This window comes from Nannospalax galili, unplaced genomic scaffold, assembly GCF_000622305.1.
Source record: "Nannospalax galili isolate Female #2095 unplaced genomic scaffold, S.galili_v1.0 scaffold881, whole genome shotgun sequence".
NCBI lineage: Eukaryota > Metazoa > Chordata > Mammalia > Rodentia > Spalacidae > Nannospalax > Nannospalax galili.
This window is the reverse complement of record NW_008344709.1, coordinates 654,930-672,873: the sequence shown is the minus strand read 5'-3', so window position 1 is coordinate 672,873 and position 17,944 is coordinate 654,930. Positions and strand designations below refer to the sequence as shown.

Below are 17,944 nucleotides of genomic sequence, written 5' to 3'. Positions count from 1 at the left end.
CCATGCAGAGACCATGCCTGTTATTGCTTATAAGAGCACTTTTTTTTTTCCTTTGTTACTTCATTAGTGAAACTTCCCTGGATAGAAGCCAGGCTATATCTGCGTTAAATTAAATTAAAACATTGTAATGTGTTACAGAAGATGCTAGCCTGACCTTGCAGTCAGTTCAACATAACAGATTTCGAGGACCACCTGTAGCTAGATGCTATCTATACTTTTGATTATTTGAAAAATTTATTCATAAGTACACTGTATATGCAACGTTTCCATTCATCCGTCTCCACCTCCTTTCTCAGCTGTGGAATGCATGTAGCTCTTCATCTCTGGGTGGGGCCCTGTGAAATTATGCTCAATTTTTATTTGCACAGTGGTTGGTGTGGTCTTTGCAGGTCTTTATCAGACTGCCATATTGTTGAGTGTTCATATTGTAACGTATCTATCTCTACCAGCAGTCATTCTGGTCCTTAGGCACTTAGAAACTCTGCCGACTCCTCTATGATGTTCCCAGAGCCATGAGTATTATTTTATTCATATCTCATGTGGGGCTGAGCACCCCATAGTCACTTGTTCTCTGCATTTTGACAAGTTGTAGAACTCTAGTAGCTTCTGTCTGTTGCAAAAAGAAGCTTTGGGTGACAGATGTACTTATTTATGGGTATAAAAATTAGTACAGAGAGAGCAGCTGGAAACTATATTACTTTAGCAACATGGTAGTAGTATTTTTTCTCTGTGATCTCTCTAGTCACTGATTCTCAATTAATTTTACAGTTCCAGTCCTGATCTAATTTTTATTTATTTTTTTATTTTTAAGTGTATGAGTGTTTTGTCTGCATGTATACAAATGCACCCATGTAGTACATATCCACAGAAGCCAGAAGAGGGAATCATATCCTCTGGAACTGGTGCTACAGATGGTTGTAAGCTGTCATGTGGGATCTGGGAACTGAACGTGGTTACTCTGCAAGAGCATTCAGTACTTTAAACAACTCACCCATCTCTCTGCCACCATGATCTAATATTTAAGTACTCCATAGAATTTTCTATAATGGATACAATCTATACATTCTTATGAAGTGCATTGTTCTTTTTCTTCATACTCTGGCAATTACGTATCTCTTTTCTTTCTGATAATAGCGTTCCAAAAAACTATGTGGTGATAGCTGATTTTGATTTGAAAAAACTGTATCAGGAGTTAAGGACAGTTGTTAGCTGCCATATGGGTGCTGGTAACTGAACTCTGATCCTTTGGAAGAACAATTACTGCGCTTAACTGCTGACACAGCTCTCTAGCCCCCAAAATGTGTTTTCTAAAAGACTGGGAAATGAGTATTCTGGAAGAATAATAGCAAAAAATCCTCGACAGTGGGCTATCCATATTTGTCCCTGTGTCAATGTGTTATATGCTATCAACATAAACAGAAAGATGAATAGAAAGACACACAGACAACTTTGCAAAATCCATATAGGACAGTCACAGCGTGTATTAGGTAAATTCCAAATGGACTTATGATCTTACACACTGGAAACTGATTTTGTTGACATAATATCCATGCTGAGAAAGGACATGTGTTTGTTTGTGTATGTGTGCATGAGGTGTGGATGTGTGTAGTGTGTATGCACAACTGTGTACATGCATGTGGAGGTCAAAGGTCAACCTCAGATGATGTTCTTCAGGGAGTCATCACTGGGATCTAGGGATGGCTGACTCAGCTAGGCTGACTGCTCAGTATGCCTGGACAGGCTCTACCTTTCTTTGCTTCAGCATTGCTGGATTATGATAGTGCCTGTCACCATCACCTGTTTTTTAAATGGGTGCAGAGGATTCACCTCAGGTCCTCATGCTTGTTCGGCAAAGATTTTTTACCAGCTGAACTGTCTCCTGAAACCTAGGTGTTTCTAAATAACATTTAAATCAATACTTTGAGTGGTTTTACAATATATTTTGATCGCATTCAACTCAACTTTCTTTCCCCCATCTAAGATAAACACCCACCACCCTACCTTCCTAAATTTATGTCCAATTTTTTAAAAGCCCATTTGAATATAATTTATGGCACTCAAATACTACTGAGTGTGGATCTATCCCCTGAAGCATTATCAACCAACCCAAGGTCAAAACTTTAAAGAAAAGTGATTTTTCCTCTCCCAGCTGGTATCAATTGCCAATAGCTACTCAGATAAAGGTGTGACTTCATGTCCACCTTCCTCCATGCCAGGACTTTGTTTGGCTTGAGCTTTCTCAGGCATCATGTATGCTGCCACAAACACTGTGAGTTCCCATGTGCAACTATCCCATTGTGTACAGAAAACATTGTTCCTGTATAGTCAATCACTTACCTCTAGCTATAATGATCTCTGAGTTTTGGGGGGTGTAGTATGATTCATATGTCCCATTTAGGGCATGCCCCAGCCCGTGGGGTCTGCAACGAGGTACCTGGATTAGGGAGTCTGGATGTGGATGAATGAGGCAAAGGACAAGAGAAATGGAGACAAGACAGGGCTCTGATCAAGTCTCGTTTATTAAAGCACAAGCATGAGTTGAAATAGAGAATGAGAACAAAGGAGCAAAGACTGCAAATAATTACATCAGCCAGAACACAGTGGCCCAGATGTACTCTAAGGGAGGAATCTACTGATAACTCGAAAGGAGAGCAAGGTTGTGGGCCCCGGCTGTGAGCCAAGGTTGTGGGCCAAGGTTGTGGGCCCCGGCTGTCTGCCAAGGCTTTGGACCAAGGCTGCAGGCAGAATGGAAAGTTGCCAGCTAGGTCTGTCAGCAGTTTTAAGAAATGGCTGAGCCTCAGGCTCCAAACAAGGGCAGAACACTCCACAGTCTATTATTTTCTCCACATACTACATTAAACAGAAGCTTCTCTAATGACAGATGAGAAATGAACTGTTCAAAGGGTGTAATGGTGAATCATTGGGAGTCAATTTAATAGTACATATATTTAGCAGTATAATGGTATCTGAATCTCTCCTAGCCACCTGTCAAGCCACAGGTTCATGGCCCTGATAATTGTGTCAGTTATGAATCGTATCTTGTGAAGAAAATCTTAAATCCAACTAGAACATTTGTTATTACTCCAATAAGAGTCATACAATTATTGCATTGTGGGAATATGTTGCCTGGATGGTTTCTGTAGATTACAGAAATCACATCTGGCTAAAACTTATGATCATTTTTCTCTTCCAGTAGTATGCATAGAACCTTCCAACACTACTAAACCTAGGCGGTAGGGATGAAGCTTTGATGCCAATACCAGCTTGATTTCTCCCTTCAGAATGCAGTGTCTTCAGCAATATGATCTTATCATCAAGTTCTGGAGGATAATCAAGAATGAGAGCAATAGATAGCATTGTTTGAGTTCCTATGAGACCCTCTGGTCAAAAATTTGAGGCTGAAGAGATGGCTCAGCAGTTACAAGCACTGACTGCTCTTGCACAGGACCAGTGTTCTAGTCCCAGAAACTACATGCTGACTAACAAACATCTGTAACTCTAGGACCAGGGGATCCAACATCCTCTTCTGTCCTCTGGGGGATTCAATACCCTCTTCTGACCTCCCTGGGCATCACATGACATGGGTGCGCTTACATACATGCAAGAAATACACTCATAAATATACAATAAAATGTAATAAGGTATTTTACAATTCTCAAAAAAACATCCTATATCCTGATATTGTGATTTTTATTTTCTTGTCTATAATATCTGATGCAATCACTGGCCATCCCTTATAGGGTAACTCTGTTTTAACTTTATATGTATTTATTTTTAATTTTTTTTTCATAAACTTTTTATTGAATTTTTGTGTATTTCACATAGAACATCTTAATCATCAATACCCCCTTCCCCATTAGCACCTACCCATAGCCTCCACACTGCATTTCTGGGAAAATTAACTTTTTATATATTTTTACAGTTGTACATTTTCATATGAATTTTCAAAGGGCTTTCAGTGTTACCACTGGATTTTTAGATAACTTTGGCACAATAAACTTTGCCTCTATTTCTGGGACATTTAATTATTGCACTGAGCACTTAAGGGAATGAATCAGCTGCTGAGTTTTGTTGTACAAAGTACACACCTTTGGAGATTGAAAACCTACCCACTGTGGAGATGTTTTAATACATTGAGTGCAGTTCTCTGCTCTTTCGTTCTTCCTAATAAGTGTTCTAGGGAATCACTCCAGTCTTTAAAGTCACACTCAGATAATGGTGCATTAGTCAAAGTCAAACATCTATGCACATAGGACACACTGGTGTTTCAAAGCAGTTTGAAGGAAGAAATGATGCTGTGGACCATTTCCTTTGCAGTTGTTAGTCTTTGTGCTCGTTAGGGAAATCTGAGTTTCTACCTTATAGATGATGGTCCTGAGGCTCAAAGATGTTTGTCACTGTTTGAAACACAACTAATTAAAGCTAGAACTGAGACTGGAACTTGGTGTTCTTAGTCTAAACTTCTTTGGTATTCAAAACTGTATACAATATTGGCCTATTTTTATTTTAATTAAGGAAACGAGAAAAATGTTTTTAGTAAGGACATTTGTCTCCAAATATAAATAAAATGCAAACCATATAAATAAAAGCAAAGTACTTTAAATTTCTGGGAAAAATTCTTATTTTTCTATATTTCATAGCTCAATTCACTAATTTAAAATATATACATTTATTATTATTTCTTCTTATCTTATTATTTTTAATTATTCAGTACCTAGAAACATGTAAGCTTGGACTGTAAATATCATGACTCTTTATAGTGATTAGTGCATGTGCTTGTGTGTGTGTGTGTGTGTGGTAGAGAGAGAGAGAGAGAGAGAGAGAGACAGAGAGAGAGACAGAGAGACAGAGAGAGAGAGAGAGAGAGAGAGAGAGAGATGTGTATGCACTCAAGTGTGGGGAACGGTCCACAGGCCAAAGAAGGATGACAGGTGCCTTGCTCAATCACCCTCTGTCCTACATCCTTTAAGAAGATTCTCTTACTGAATGTGGAAGTAGGGTGGTGACCTGTAAGCCCAAGCAATTCTCCTGTATCAACTCCTCAATGACCAGCTTTGGAATGAAAATCTTTAGGCCAAGCCAAATCTTTAGGATTGGGCCAAGCCCAGCTTTTTAAAAGGATGAAGCGGAATTGAACTCAGACCCTCAATCTTTTGCTGTACTCACTCCTCTTTACTGAGCCATCTTTCCAGTCAAATAGTGATTCCTAACGGGGGTCAGCAATAAGCTCTTATACATACTATCTTATGTAATCTTACTCATATCACTGATACTTATTAGGTGGGTCCTGATAAACTGCCAAACAAATGAAGCAGGTTCTGTCTTTAGAAAAAGAGGGCTAGGGAAATCACTCAATCGCTAAAGAGTTTGACACCCAAATATGAATATCTGACTTCAGATTCCCAGAACCATGTATAAAATTGGGTATAACAGCATATGCCTCTAACTTCAGCAGAGAAAGGAGGATCCCTGGAGCTTGCCAGAAAATCATATTGGTGAACTCTGTGTTCAGTGAGAGACCTTGTCTGACAAAATAAGACAGAGAGCAATTTAGGGGGACACTAAATTTTAAACCCTGAAACCAAACATGTTGACACACACAGAAACACATGCTTAATTTTTTATTGAATTTTTGTGTACTTCATGCAAAAAATCTTAATCATCTTTACACCCCCTCCCCGACCTGAACCCTCCCATATCTCCCTGCAGCCACAAGATTCCATGCATTCTGCCATTTATGTTAAGGCATATCGAGTCAAGTTAGTGTACTCAGATGTCCTTAAGTGCAAGTTCATCAACTGGGGTCTAGTCAGCATATCTAGAGTTACTTCATTAAAGAAGATCAGCTCTCCCTTACCTAGAAGTACTCAGCTGTCAATAGTTCTTTGGAAAAAATTGAGACCTGCTGCCTATTTCCCCAGTTCTATGCTGGGGTTTTTGACTTCTTGAGTTTGCTTGGGTCTTATGCGTGCTGACACCGTTCCTGTAGATTCATATGAGCAAGTTCCCAGGAGCCTGAAAGACTCCATTTCCATATGGTCATGCATCACTTTCTCTTGTTCTTACAAACTTCCCAACTCTCTCTACAACAGTGTTCCCTGTGCCATGGTTGAGTGGAGTTTAATATAGCAGTCCTTTCCAAGAAGCCATATGCTGCAGACATATTCTCTGAGCTCTGGCCATTTGTGGCCTTTTGTATTCATTTTCCTCTGGAACCTGAGGAAGTTGTGTTGATGGGAGTTGTGAGATGCATTAGTATTCTCTCTACCCCTTGTTCTACTATATTCCATGAACCTTAGGTATAGAGCTACCATTGTAGTTACATCACTTAAGGTTGGGAATTTCACAGAGGTTTATTCTCTGTATGTGACCAATTGTGGAGTTCTGTCATACTCTCTGTCTGTTACAAAAGAAGTTGTTTTGATGAGTGAACACTGGCATACTTGTTTGTAAATATAAGGATCCATATTTAGCCTATAGTAAGAAATTACATTTGTCTAGGGATGTGAATGTCTTAGGGTTTTCTTTAAGATCTATGATCTTTCCAGGCATGTGAATTTGGCTATGTTTACAGTACCACATGGATTTCTATAATTAAATCATACAATGTTAACTATAAATACATGTTCAATATATCTTTGAATGCATGTGTATGGCCAAAGACTATCAAATAAAAATTCAGTTTTAGAGAAGGGAAACCTTCCTTTAAACTGTTAGTTAGGGTACTGCAAGTGTCTCAAAAATAATATAAGCTGTTGTCACAGCCCACATTGCCTTCCAGAACTTGAAGGTAAGAACACATTGGGGGAGACATCATATATTTAGGACACAGGATTTGGAGTAGTTGATCTAGAAATGACCTGGCAGTCTCCTCTCAGAAGATTAGCTCACATAGTATCATAAAGCACTATGCAAGTTGCCAAGGGAGAAAACTAATCAATGCTATTACCCAGCTGTAAAGCCTATGAACTACAACAATAGCCAGCCTAGCAAAATATCTCTATTGGTACACTTGTGGCAATTTTATAATGGCGTTAATCAACAGCCATTTAATAGCACTTAAGGCCTCCTCAATGGAGGAAATTTATGCATGATGATTTAAATATAGAGAAGAACCTACTACTGTGATTTTCTTAAATCAATATAATTTCTTACTATATTTTAAATATACATTCGTATATTCACAGATAAGTATAACTCTCGTCACTTATCAAATATTTTTTTTTCTTGTAACAGATGTAAATTTGTACAAACATCTACTAGGGGTCAAAATGCAGAGAATAAGTGACTTTGGGGTACCCAGCCCAAATTGGTACATCTGCAATACAACACCAAAGGCTCAGGAAATATCATGGGAGTTTTGGAATGATCAGAAGAAGCAGAAGAACAGGATATCTGCTCTTAGATAACACATTCTAGGCATGCTAGGGAAGCTGCACCCATGAAATCTCCACAATATGGTGATCTAACAAAACCTGTGGAATGGCAATATAAACTGGCATGCCAACAGGAATGGGGAACAATCCATTGGGTTCTAACTTAGAGAAATAGTTTTCTCCAGGGATGTTCTACCTGTTGATAAGTTAACTAATACCATGTGGCCATTCATAAAAGCACATGATCTCAAGACTACCACTGCATGCGCATGTGCACACACACACAAACACACACGTATGTATGTCTCTCTATATGTATATATATATATAGATAGATAGATAGATAGATAGATAGATAGGTATATATGTGTATATGCATATACATGTGTGTACATAATAATGATGAAGAAGACAAGGAATTGAGATAGAGGGAAGTGGGAGGACATGGGAGGAGTTAGAGGTGATGCAAATACAATACTCGTCTGAACACCTGAAAATGCAAAATGTATATAAAAAGTTAAATTAACTATAATGGTTAAATGTATTTTGTAAACTTTAAAGATGACAATCTGGAAAGGAGTCAATTTATTTGAGTTAACAACCGAATCTCTAGTTATCTATTTGGAGTTCTTACAAAAGGAAAGCAAGCAAATCTGGGTGTTTACATACACTATGTAGCATGATCCTCTGAATGGCAGCAGGCAGTTGAGCAGGAAGGTGAAAGCTCACATCTTCACCTGCAAATATGAAGTTGAGAGAGAAAACCAGAAGCAGGGAAGGCTATGGACTCTCAAAACCCACCCCCAGTGACATACTTCCTCCAGCAAGGCAAAATATCCGATGATTCAATGACCTTTCCAAACAGTGCCACCAACGGGATCATCTTGTCAAATAATTGAGCCATATGGGACATTTCTCATTTAAACCACCACATTCCACTCCCTGGCCCCAAAAAGTCAGTGCCATCCTTTAACTCAAAATGATTTTAGTGCAACTTTAAAACTTCCCGTTATCTTTATCAGGCTCAGAGCTCTTAATTAGCCCAAAGGTTAAAGTCTCTTTTGAGACTCAAGGCAAAACATTTATTATAATCCCTTGTAAAATCAAAAAGCAAACTACATACTTAAACCACACGAAGGCACAGAATACAAATTTCCATTTCAAAAGGGAGGAATGGGGGCATATGAACATATGTTGGAAGGAAGTAAGACCAAAACTCATAGGGACAAATGCAAAAATCCCGAAGCTCCATGTCCCTTCCATGTTTGAACCTTTAGGTTTTCTTCTTTAATATTTTAGTTACTTTTTAAAATTTTTATTTGTATGAGTTTATTGCTTGTATATATGTAAGTGCACTTGTGTAGCTTAGTGCCCACAGAGGTCAGAAGAGAGCATCAGGTTCTATCAGTTGTTAGCCGCCATGTGAACTCAGGTCCTCTGTAAGAGCATCTAATGCTCTTAACCACTGAGCCATGCTTCTAGTCCCTGAGACTTTAGTTTTGATGGCTCTGTCCCTCTAGAACTTACAGCTCTCTCTTGCACTGACTCTTTTCTCTGTATACAAATCTCTTGGGAGATGTTTCACGACTCTGGCATTTCCAACATCTTGGTGTGTCTTGTTAGCCGCCATGTGAACTCAGGTCCTCTGTAAGAGCATCTAATGCTCTTTAACCACTGAGCCATGCTTCTAGTCCTTGAGACTTTAGTTTTGATGGCTCTGTCCCTCCAGAACTTACAGCTCTCTCTTGCGATCAATCATCTCCTCCTCTGTTGTCACCTCTTTGTTACAGACCCACCAACCCCGTGCGTTAGTCCACTGGATTTTCATGCCCAAAGGTCTCCCTGTCTCCACCCTGACAACCCAGCGCCTTCACAATGAAGGTCCATGTTCCCTGATAGCAGCAGGCAAACCTTGAATTTAGGACTCTGAACTCCTGCCCGCCTCCAAGTCTTCGCCAAATGCTGTCCATCTGCCTCTGAGATTCCGAAGTATCGCATCCCAGTACACATGTTAAAAAACAGAACCCCAGCACAAGCAACCCCCTACCGCAGACCCTTAACTGTGCTCTAGAATTCTGGTGGCGACAGATGGACCTGGACTCACCTGAGCCGGTGCTTTCGCCACAGCCAACTCCATGGAACTTATAGGCAGAGCTGGGCCTGGCGCAGTCACACCGGAAGTAGCAGGTACCAGCCCTGCCTCTGTGCCACCAGACAAACCCTTCTCCTCTGGCACCCGGCTGCCCTGGCCCACGGAGCACAAAACCAGCTCTCTGAAGACCTGAACTCCCATTCAAAAACTTAAGAAAAGAAATCACAGCCACGAAACGCTTAAAGTCCTCCCAGTATTAGTTGTTGGTAGGGAAACATCCTGTTTCATTGGCTGAAATTTCTTGCTCCTCTACGCGGTGTCTTCTGGGTAATGTAGTTCCAACAGCATCAAACGTGGGCCAAGTGGACGCAGGTGCAGGATTGAGACAAGTCTCCACAATTTCATGGGACTCATGCGGAGACTGTCGTGATTTCAGATGCTCCGTGTTTCTGTTTCCCTAAGCAGTTGCTGCTCCAGGTGTACAATCTCCTGAAGATGATTTCCTTGGGCTGAATCAAGCATTCATCTCCAAATTTCCCTTAGCTCAATAGAAAACTCAGCGGTGGTAGCACAGTATCTGATGTGTAAAAATGAGGAAAGAGGGACTGGAGAGATGGCTCAGTGGTTAAGAACACTGACTGTTCTTGCAGAAGACCCAGGTTCGAATCCCACCATTCTCATGGCAGCTAACAACTGTCCGTAACTCCAGTTCCAGGGGATCCCACAGCCTCCTCTTTCCTCTGAGGGCATTGCATGACATGGGTTCACTTACCTACATTCAGGTAATACATGCATACACATAAAAATACTAAATAAAATATAAAAAAGAATAAAATGTCTGTGTAACTGCAGGTAAATTTCTCTGTGTGTATATGTGTGTTATGCTGTGTATGTTTGGTATATGCATCTGAGCAGGAAATCCAGTGCCTTCCTTGACTGTTCTCCTGTCCCAAAGGGAGGGAAGAGCCATTAGCTCCTGGGTGTTTTAAGTGTCCCTGGTAAGGATTAAACTGGATTTTGGTAATTTGCAAAGGAAGGGAGAGATGCCAGGGGGAGGTGGAAGTCCTTGGAAAGGAGAAGTGGCAGGACTTTCTAATGATGGCAGGGTGTTGCAAGCAGCCTATCTGGGTTTCTGGACTATGTGGAGCAACTGGATTCTCCTTGATGGAGGGGAGACTGGGGTCTCTACTTAAGTGTATTTTTATTCATAATAAAAACAATTCTTTAAAAAGGAACATTATATAAAAGAAAAATGAAATTTCACCAAGTTCAACATTTTCAGCAATAAGGACATGTTTAGAAACTAAAAAGCATGTTTATATAATTATTTTATTTTTTGTTATGTCTGTGGGAACATATGTGCACTATGTATGAGTGCCAGTAGAGGTGAGAAGAAACATAGAAACCCTTGGAGATGTAGTTAGAGGTATTCCCGAGTGACCTGACATGGGTACTGGTCCTCATAATAGAGCAACAAGTATTTTATAGTGGAGTCATTAAATGAGAAAGAAGCAGTGACTTCAAATGATAAATGAAGAATTTAGGTACTTTGGGGGTTAGAGAAGTGGCTCAACGGTTAAGCACTGGCTGCTCTTGCAGAGTTCCTGGGTTCAATTCCCAGTTCCCACACGGCAGCTAACTATCCATAACTCCAGTTCCAGGGAATTTGACACCCTCTTCTGATGTCTATGGGCACTGCATGACACAGATGCACTTACACACATGCAGGCAATACACTCATACACATAAAATAGAAATATTAAATAAAACATTTTAAAATAATTAAGCCATTTTATAAATTCAAAACCGAGCAATACAGAAAACAGACATCTCCCATTTCATTTTAAACTATGCAACAGTCTCCCAATTGCTGTTAACCTATTTTCAAAATAGATGATAAATTCTAGAAAGTCTTTATGAATTATGGGGGATTATAACAATAAATCATTACAGACAAAGTTTGATCAAAACAAGCTTTATATTTTCATTAACCATTTTCTACATAGAGATGACTTATTTCTTGCCTGTGTCTTCTTGACCTGCGGTCTCTGTTACATTCACTTCCCAAACCTTGTTCTGTCAGCTGGAAAATCCTCAAAATATTTCAAATCCTTTAGGATTTAGAAACAAAAAAAAGCAGTTATTTCCTAACTAAGCCAGTAATCTCCCCACTGCACAGGAGCAAAAGGCATCCACTTTCCCAACAACAAAACCAACCAAACAACACGTAACATGCCAAAAAAACCTTAAACAAAATGTAGTCAAAAAACACAGATGAATTTTTACCTCATTTCATTTTAGTGACATAAATCCAATAAAATGAAGTAACAGAATACATATTGAAAGGTGGGTAGACATGAATTCAAGAGACTAGATTTTTATAGAATATTTATTTAACTGTCTGCATGAAAATATGTGAATTTTTAGTCTCTTGAGAACTTCAGAAACCTGTGCAAGCGGTATATATGCATTCTAAAAGGCAGTGATTTATTGAAAAAGCAAAATAGCACATAGTAGGAGAAAAATTTATAACAAAGTACTTGTGCCTGGAAAGCTGTTTGGATTTAACATTCAATGTGGAAATACTGACTTCTAATAAACATTGACAATGGATATTAAAGTTAAATATTTTTGTCTAGTAGAGGAAAAAGACAGATGTAAAGACAACAATGAATTAAAATTTCATTTCAAGCGGCAATTTAGAACTGTCATTTCTGATTTCACACCTGCAATTGAGTATTATGTCACTAATGAGAAAACCATAAACTACATTGTAGAAAATGTTCATTATAAAAATGAAAAAGAAATAAATTATTAAATTACTGTTTTATTAATATTTAAAAGCTAAAAGTTTTAAAGAAAAAATAATGCAAATCAGGGACCAAAATATATTACAAAAAATGACCAAGAATAAATATTTTAAAATATTTCATACTATGGTAAAAGATATAAACAAGTAGCCACAAAATATATATTCAAATCAAGAGAGACTCTTGAAGCTTTCATTAAAAGCACCAAATCAATTTTTATTCCAAACAAATTTTTTGGTTAGGGTTTTTGTCAGGGCAACCTTAACATCTTTGTTCCTTAAGCTGTAGATTAAAGGATTCAGCATTGGAACTACAATTGTATAAAATGTGGAAAATAATTTCCCTTCATTCAGAGATGCAGCTGAGGAAGGTTTCAGATATGTAAATGCACCTGATCCAAAAAACACAGAAATGGCAATTATGTGGGAACCACATGTGCCGAAGGCTTTAGACCGTCCCTCAGTGGTCCTTATTTGAAGGATTGTGGATAAGATGAAACCATAAGAGGTAAAGATGACCGCAGTATGAACAATGATGTCCTTCCCTCCGACAATGAAAATTTCTAACTTATTGGCAAAAGTGCTGGTGCAGGAGAGCTGGAGCAATGGGAGGATGTCACAGAAATAGTGATTGATGGTGTTTCCATCACAGAAGGTCAGTCTCAGTATGCATCCGGTATGAATCATGGCACCTGAAAACCCCATGAAGTATGAACCAAGCATAAGATAGGAACATACCCTAGGAGACATGGCAATTTTATACAAGAGTGGATTGCAGATGGCCACATAGCGATCGTAGGCCATTGCTGTCAGCATATAGCATTCAGAAATGATTAAAAAACAGAAGAAGTAGACCTGAGTCATGCATCCTGTATAAGAGATGATATTCTTCTGTAGCATGAAGTTCATTAGCATTTTGGGTATAATCACAGAAGAGAAACAGTTGTCTATGCAGGACAAATTAAAGAGGAAAAAGTACATGGGGGTGTGCAGGTGAGAATTCAGCACAATTAGAATGATTAAAGTTAGATTTCCCATTGTGGTTATCATATACATTAATAGAAAGAGCAAGAACAGTGGTACTTGGAGGCCAGGCTGGTCTGTTAACCCCACCAGAATGAATTCTCTTATCAAAGAGTGATTGTACAAGGCCATTCTTTAAGAAATCTGTGGACACAGGAAATAAGAGTGGCATTAGAGAACAAAGCAGCTCTTCCAAGAATAGCTTTTTCCCACAACTGTGAGGAATTTGCTGACAATATCTAAAAGACCACCTTGAATTTAGACAACCAACAATTCTGGTTACTATGCTATTGAGTAACAACATCATCTCTCTATTCTACCATCTTAAAGCTGAATACATTAAAGAACATCGTATCCACCTACTGAACTGAGACCAGTGTTGTTATAACCTAACATGACTGAGAGAAATTTCAGGTACAAGGAGGAAGGACCAGACAGAATTTCCCTTCTCTCACCCCATCATCTCTCTAATGCTTGAGACCCTTCCTCATTCAAAGGGAAACTGTAAAATCCTGGTGCTGACCCTCCATACAGGATGGACTGTGAATGAAGCTGGAATGATAAACAATGTTTCAAATCCCAAAACAAAACAAAACAAAATATATGTAAAATATGTAAAAATATGTAAAATACTAAAATCTAGGGATGTGTGTAGTGTGTGTGTGTGTGTGTGTGTGTGTGTGTGTGTGTGTGTGTGATTTTTCATAGAGAAAGTACTTGGTGATGCAAGCAATGCAATCCCTTCTTGCACTGATGCCTACACACTCTCCACTGCTGTATGTAGGATCTCTTGCTGGTAATTCCACTTTAATTCATCTTAGAGTTACACAAAATGAAAAGACAACACATATTAGAATTCTGTTTTTCATCTCAACATCAGGCAATTACATATGCATAATGATCCAGACATTGCATCACAATGATCTTACCAATATGAGCAATAACAATATACACATATGAAGAGATTTGGACATTATTTGATAAAACCTCAAAGTGAAAACCATCAGACAATACTAGCAAAATATTAAAAACCTCAATTATGAGTTACAATTAAGTTCTGGTGGTAAAATGTTCATCATGTTAACAACAGTTAACAGCATCATATGGTATACCTGTATTTGCTAACAGTCTACATCTTAAAATTATATCTTCACTATTTGTATACATGCCTATTTAATCACATAAAGTATATGTGAATTAGCTTCATTGTTGGGTTATTTGATAATGAATATATTAGCCTTAATAAGTTGTATACTTCAAATACTCTATTTTGTATTAGCAATATCAAGATATGTGTTAAATAAAAGCCAAGACCTTACTTAAACTTATTTCAGACTTACCCTACTTAGGACAGAAAATGTGGATGCTTCCTTGTGACTGTTATTTGTTATCCTGTAATGACAACAGCAGCTTAGGAGGTTATTTTTCCTTTGAGTCTAAGAGGGTTCATCACAAAATTCATTTCTCTTTTTCCCTGAAAATATTTCTGCACCACTGTATATAATTTATGTGGTTGTCCCTAGTCTCCTGGAGCAAAGGAAGAAATAAATAGACCTTATCATCACATTGCCACTTGATGAGGCAGCCGAATACTTTACAAGAGTTTAACCTCAGTATATATGTGGCTATGAGCAATGTTGATTCTTTCTTATTACCTTAGCTGAGAAAATTGTGAGACATTAAAAGGAAATGAGGCAACTGTATTGAAACACTTGGCTGTGATTTGTCCTTAATTCCATAAAGACTAAATTTTGCTCAGGAATGCTCTTCTCTTTGGGGATGCTACTGTCTCTACACTTGAGCCAAGAGTGAACTCCCATCCCCTGTTCACTTTTATCTCTTTAGGGAAATACACTGTTTTGTTTTTCTTTATTTGTACATTTTTTAACAACAATGTTCAATGGAGTCTGCTTTCAGACTCCTTTATTGGTTTACCTGAAATATTTAGATAAATACAGTAATGTGCTTCAGGTGTTATCCAGAGTTCTTAAAAGAATCACTTTGTTTTTTATAATAATGGGAAAAGGAAACCATGACATCACTCTTCAATTACTGATGCTAGCTTTTTGTTTGTTTGTTTGTTTGTTTTATTTTTTATTTTTTGGTTTTATGTTTTAGGGATGGATTACACAGCTTCATTTTTGCTAGACAAGGGCTCTACCACTAATCTACAAACACCGAGCTCCACAACCACTTTTAATGTATGGCATGCCATGTAAAGTTTTCAGTATTTAGTAGAAATTTCTGCTTGAATATCCTGCTTATGGTTAAATATAATAATGATAAGGTCAACAATTTGTATTTGGAGAAAAGACAATATCTATATAATTAGAGTATGTGTTTGTATCCTGTGTATCCTCACTCTAATACTATGATAATTTAGACAAGTTAATATCTCTGTGCTTCAAGTTATTCTTCATGAAACAGGGGTGATTACAGAAATATCTCTTTCATTGAATTGTTGAAATCAAATGTAACTAATCAAAAAGGAGAATAAGAAAAATAACTAAATTGTCCTCCATACTGGGAAATACTGAAAGAGCTCAATCAAGGAAGCTGAGAACAGAATATAATTGAGTGGAATGCATCATAAGAAAGGAAATGATTGATCCTAGCACTCATATTACAACCTACCATGATCCATAACTCCAATTGGCTTACATATAAGTAGACACTACATGCATATACATAAAATAAAAATAATAAATGAAAAAGAGAGAAAATGATTGTAAAAACATGCTTCTTAGCAATATTTTGTTTGAGAAAAAGAATTTCTCACAAAATCAGTTTTAAAATTATTGCTCTCATTGGCAGAAATGATGACTTTGATTATAATAAAAATGAAATCAATAATCCTATTTGTAAGTAGATGGGAAAGTGTGGAAAATGAGAATGCAGAAATGAAAGGCAGCAAACAGAAGCTGTAATATATAAAAGGGAAAGAACTATGTGAAGCCTCAAATATCTAAAATAGTGGGCAGTCGTGGTGTTTAAGGCAAATTGGGAAGAGCTATAATAGTAAATTTCAAGAATGTAAAAACCCAGCTGCTCCTGAGGAATGTAGGCTCACTGCTGCTAAAACTCTTACTACTTCCAGATGAAATGAATATCTATATTTAGATGTGAAGTGTCTGATTTTCATCTTTTGTCACTTACTTGGAAAAATGTAACCATGAAGTTAACAAAGTAAACCCAAATTTGATTTATTGACATATTTAGTATTTGGAAATAAAATAAATGAATGGGGGTTAGGCTAACTTCTCGGTGAGAGCACTCACTGCTTTTTGAGAGGACTGGAGTTTGGTTCTACTTTTTCATACAGGTGAAACTCATTTAAAATTAAACAGTATGCTGATATTAGAAAGACTGATTGAGGAGCAAGTGGTCACTTCAATCCATAAACCAATAACTTAGCCCATTTGTATATTCAACGCCAAGGAATTGAGACCTTATATCACTCAAGTTTAATTTCACGGTACCTAAATGTTCCCCTAAATTCTGTTAATTTCTCTTCACCCTAGAAGTTGATTATGGGAGAACTTTAAGAACTATGGGAGAGGGGATCATAGCAACTAAAACAATACAGCCACATAGAATCAAATAAAATAGTGTTTAAATTTTCATTAATCATTCTCCACTCAGAGATATCTTACTTCTTGCCCATGTGTCTTTATAACTAGTGGTCTGTTAGATCCAGTCTCCATAAAACACTCTCAATCTCTCAAAGAAAAATATCTCAAATAAAAGATCCTGAAAGTATTTCAACTGTTTTTAGAATTAAAAAAATAAAATAACAGTGTGTTCCTAATGCAAGCCAATCATGGCCTAACTACACAGGCACGATGGCATCCTCTTTCCCAAGAATCACAATGTACCAAACAAGCAACAGGTGGTATACCAAAAATCAGAGCTGGAGAAATAATTCAGCAGTTAAGAGCACTGTCTGCTCTTACAGAGGACTTGGGTTTGATACCCTGCACCCATAGGTGGCTAATAATCATCAGTAACTCTAGTTCAAGGGGATCCAACACCCTCCTCTGGCCTCTCTGGGAATTACATGACCCAGGTACACTTACACACATGCAGGTAATACACACATACACCTAAAATAAAAATAATAAAATATTTTAAAACACAATCCTTTATAAGAGCAAGGTACAGTCAATCAAAAAAGAAATGTTCCAATGCATTTCATTTTAATGAAATTTTTAAAAAGTTTTTTTTAATTTTTAAAAAGTTAAATGAAGTAAGTAAAAAAAAAATGTTTTCAAAGGATGGTAAGCCTGAACTTGGAAGTTATCTTTCTTTCTATAATTTTTAAATATCTATGTGAAAATATGTAAATTACTGATCTCTCTGAACTTCAGAAAAATAAGCATATAAAATATATATTTGCATTCTTCAACACATTTTTTTAAGTAAGATAAATTCAAATTATCTGAGAAAATAACATTTTTTTTTAAAAGTTCGTGCCTGGGAAGTAGGCTGTATTTGCAATAATCAGTAACATTGTAAAGACAAAGTTTTGACCAGTGGCAGAGAATGAAAAAGAGTCCAGACATGAGATTTAATTCATAGCTTGTCTTGAGCAATTAAACAAAATTTCAAATGGCATGATGACTACTGAGTAGTATTTAATCAATT

The 17,944-nt window shown here is 37.5% G+C and overlaps 1 protein-coding gene across 1 annotated transcript; it reads right to left on the bottom strand.

The window, feature by feature from the left end:
- Nucleotides 1-12,487: 12,487 nt before the first annotated feature.
- On the bottom strand, nt 12,488-13,432 carry LOC103740398 (olfactory receptor 145-like). Its single transcript, XM_008840975.1, has one exon. It carries the CDS (start codon nt 13,430-13,432, stop codon nt 12,488-12,490), a length of 945 nt encoding a protein of 314 aa, XP_008839197.1.
- Nucleotides 13,433-17,944: the final 4,512 nt, after the last annotated feature.

Bases quoted from the DNA above. Each gene is read 5' to 3' on its own strand.
- LOC103740398 (XM_008840975.1), bottom strand. From the start codon at position 13,432: ATGGCCTTGTACAATCACTCTTTGATAAGAGAATTCATTCTGGTGGGG.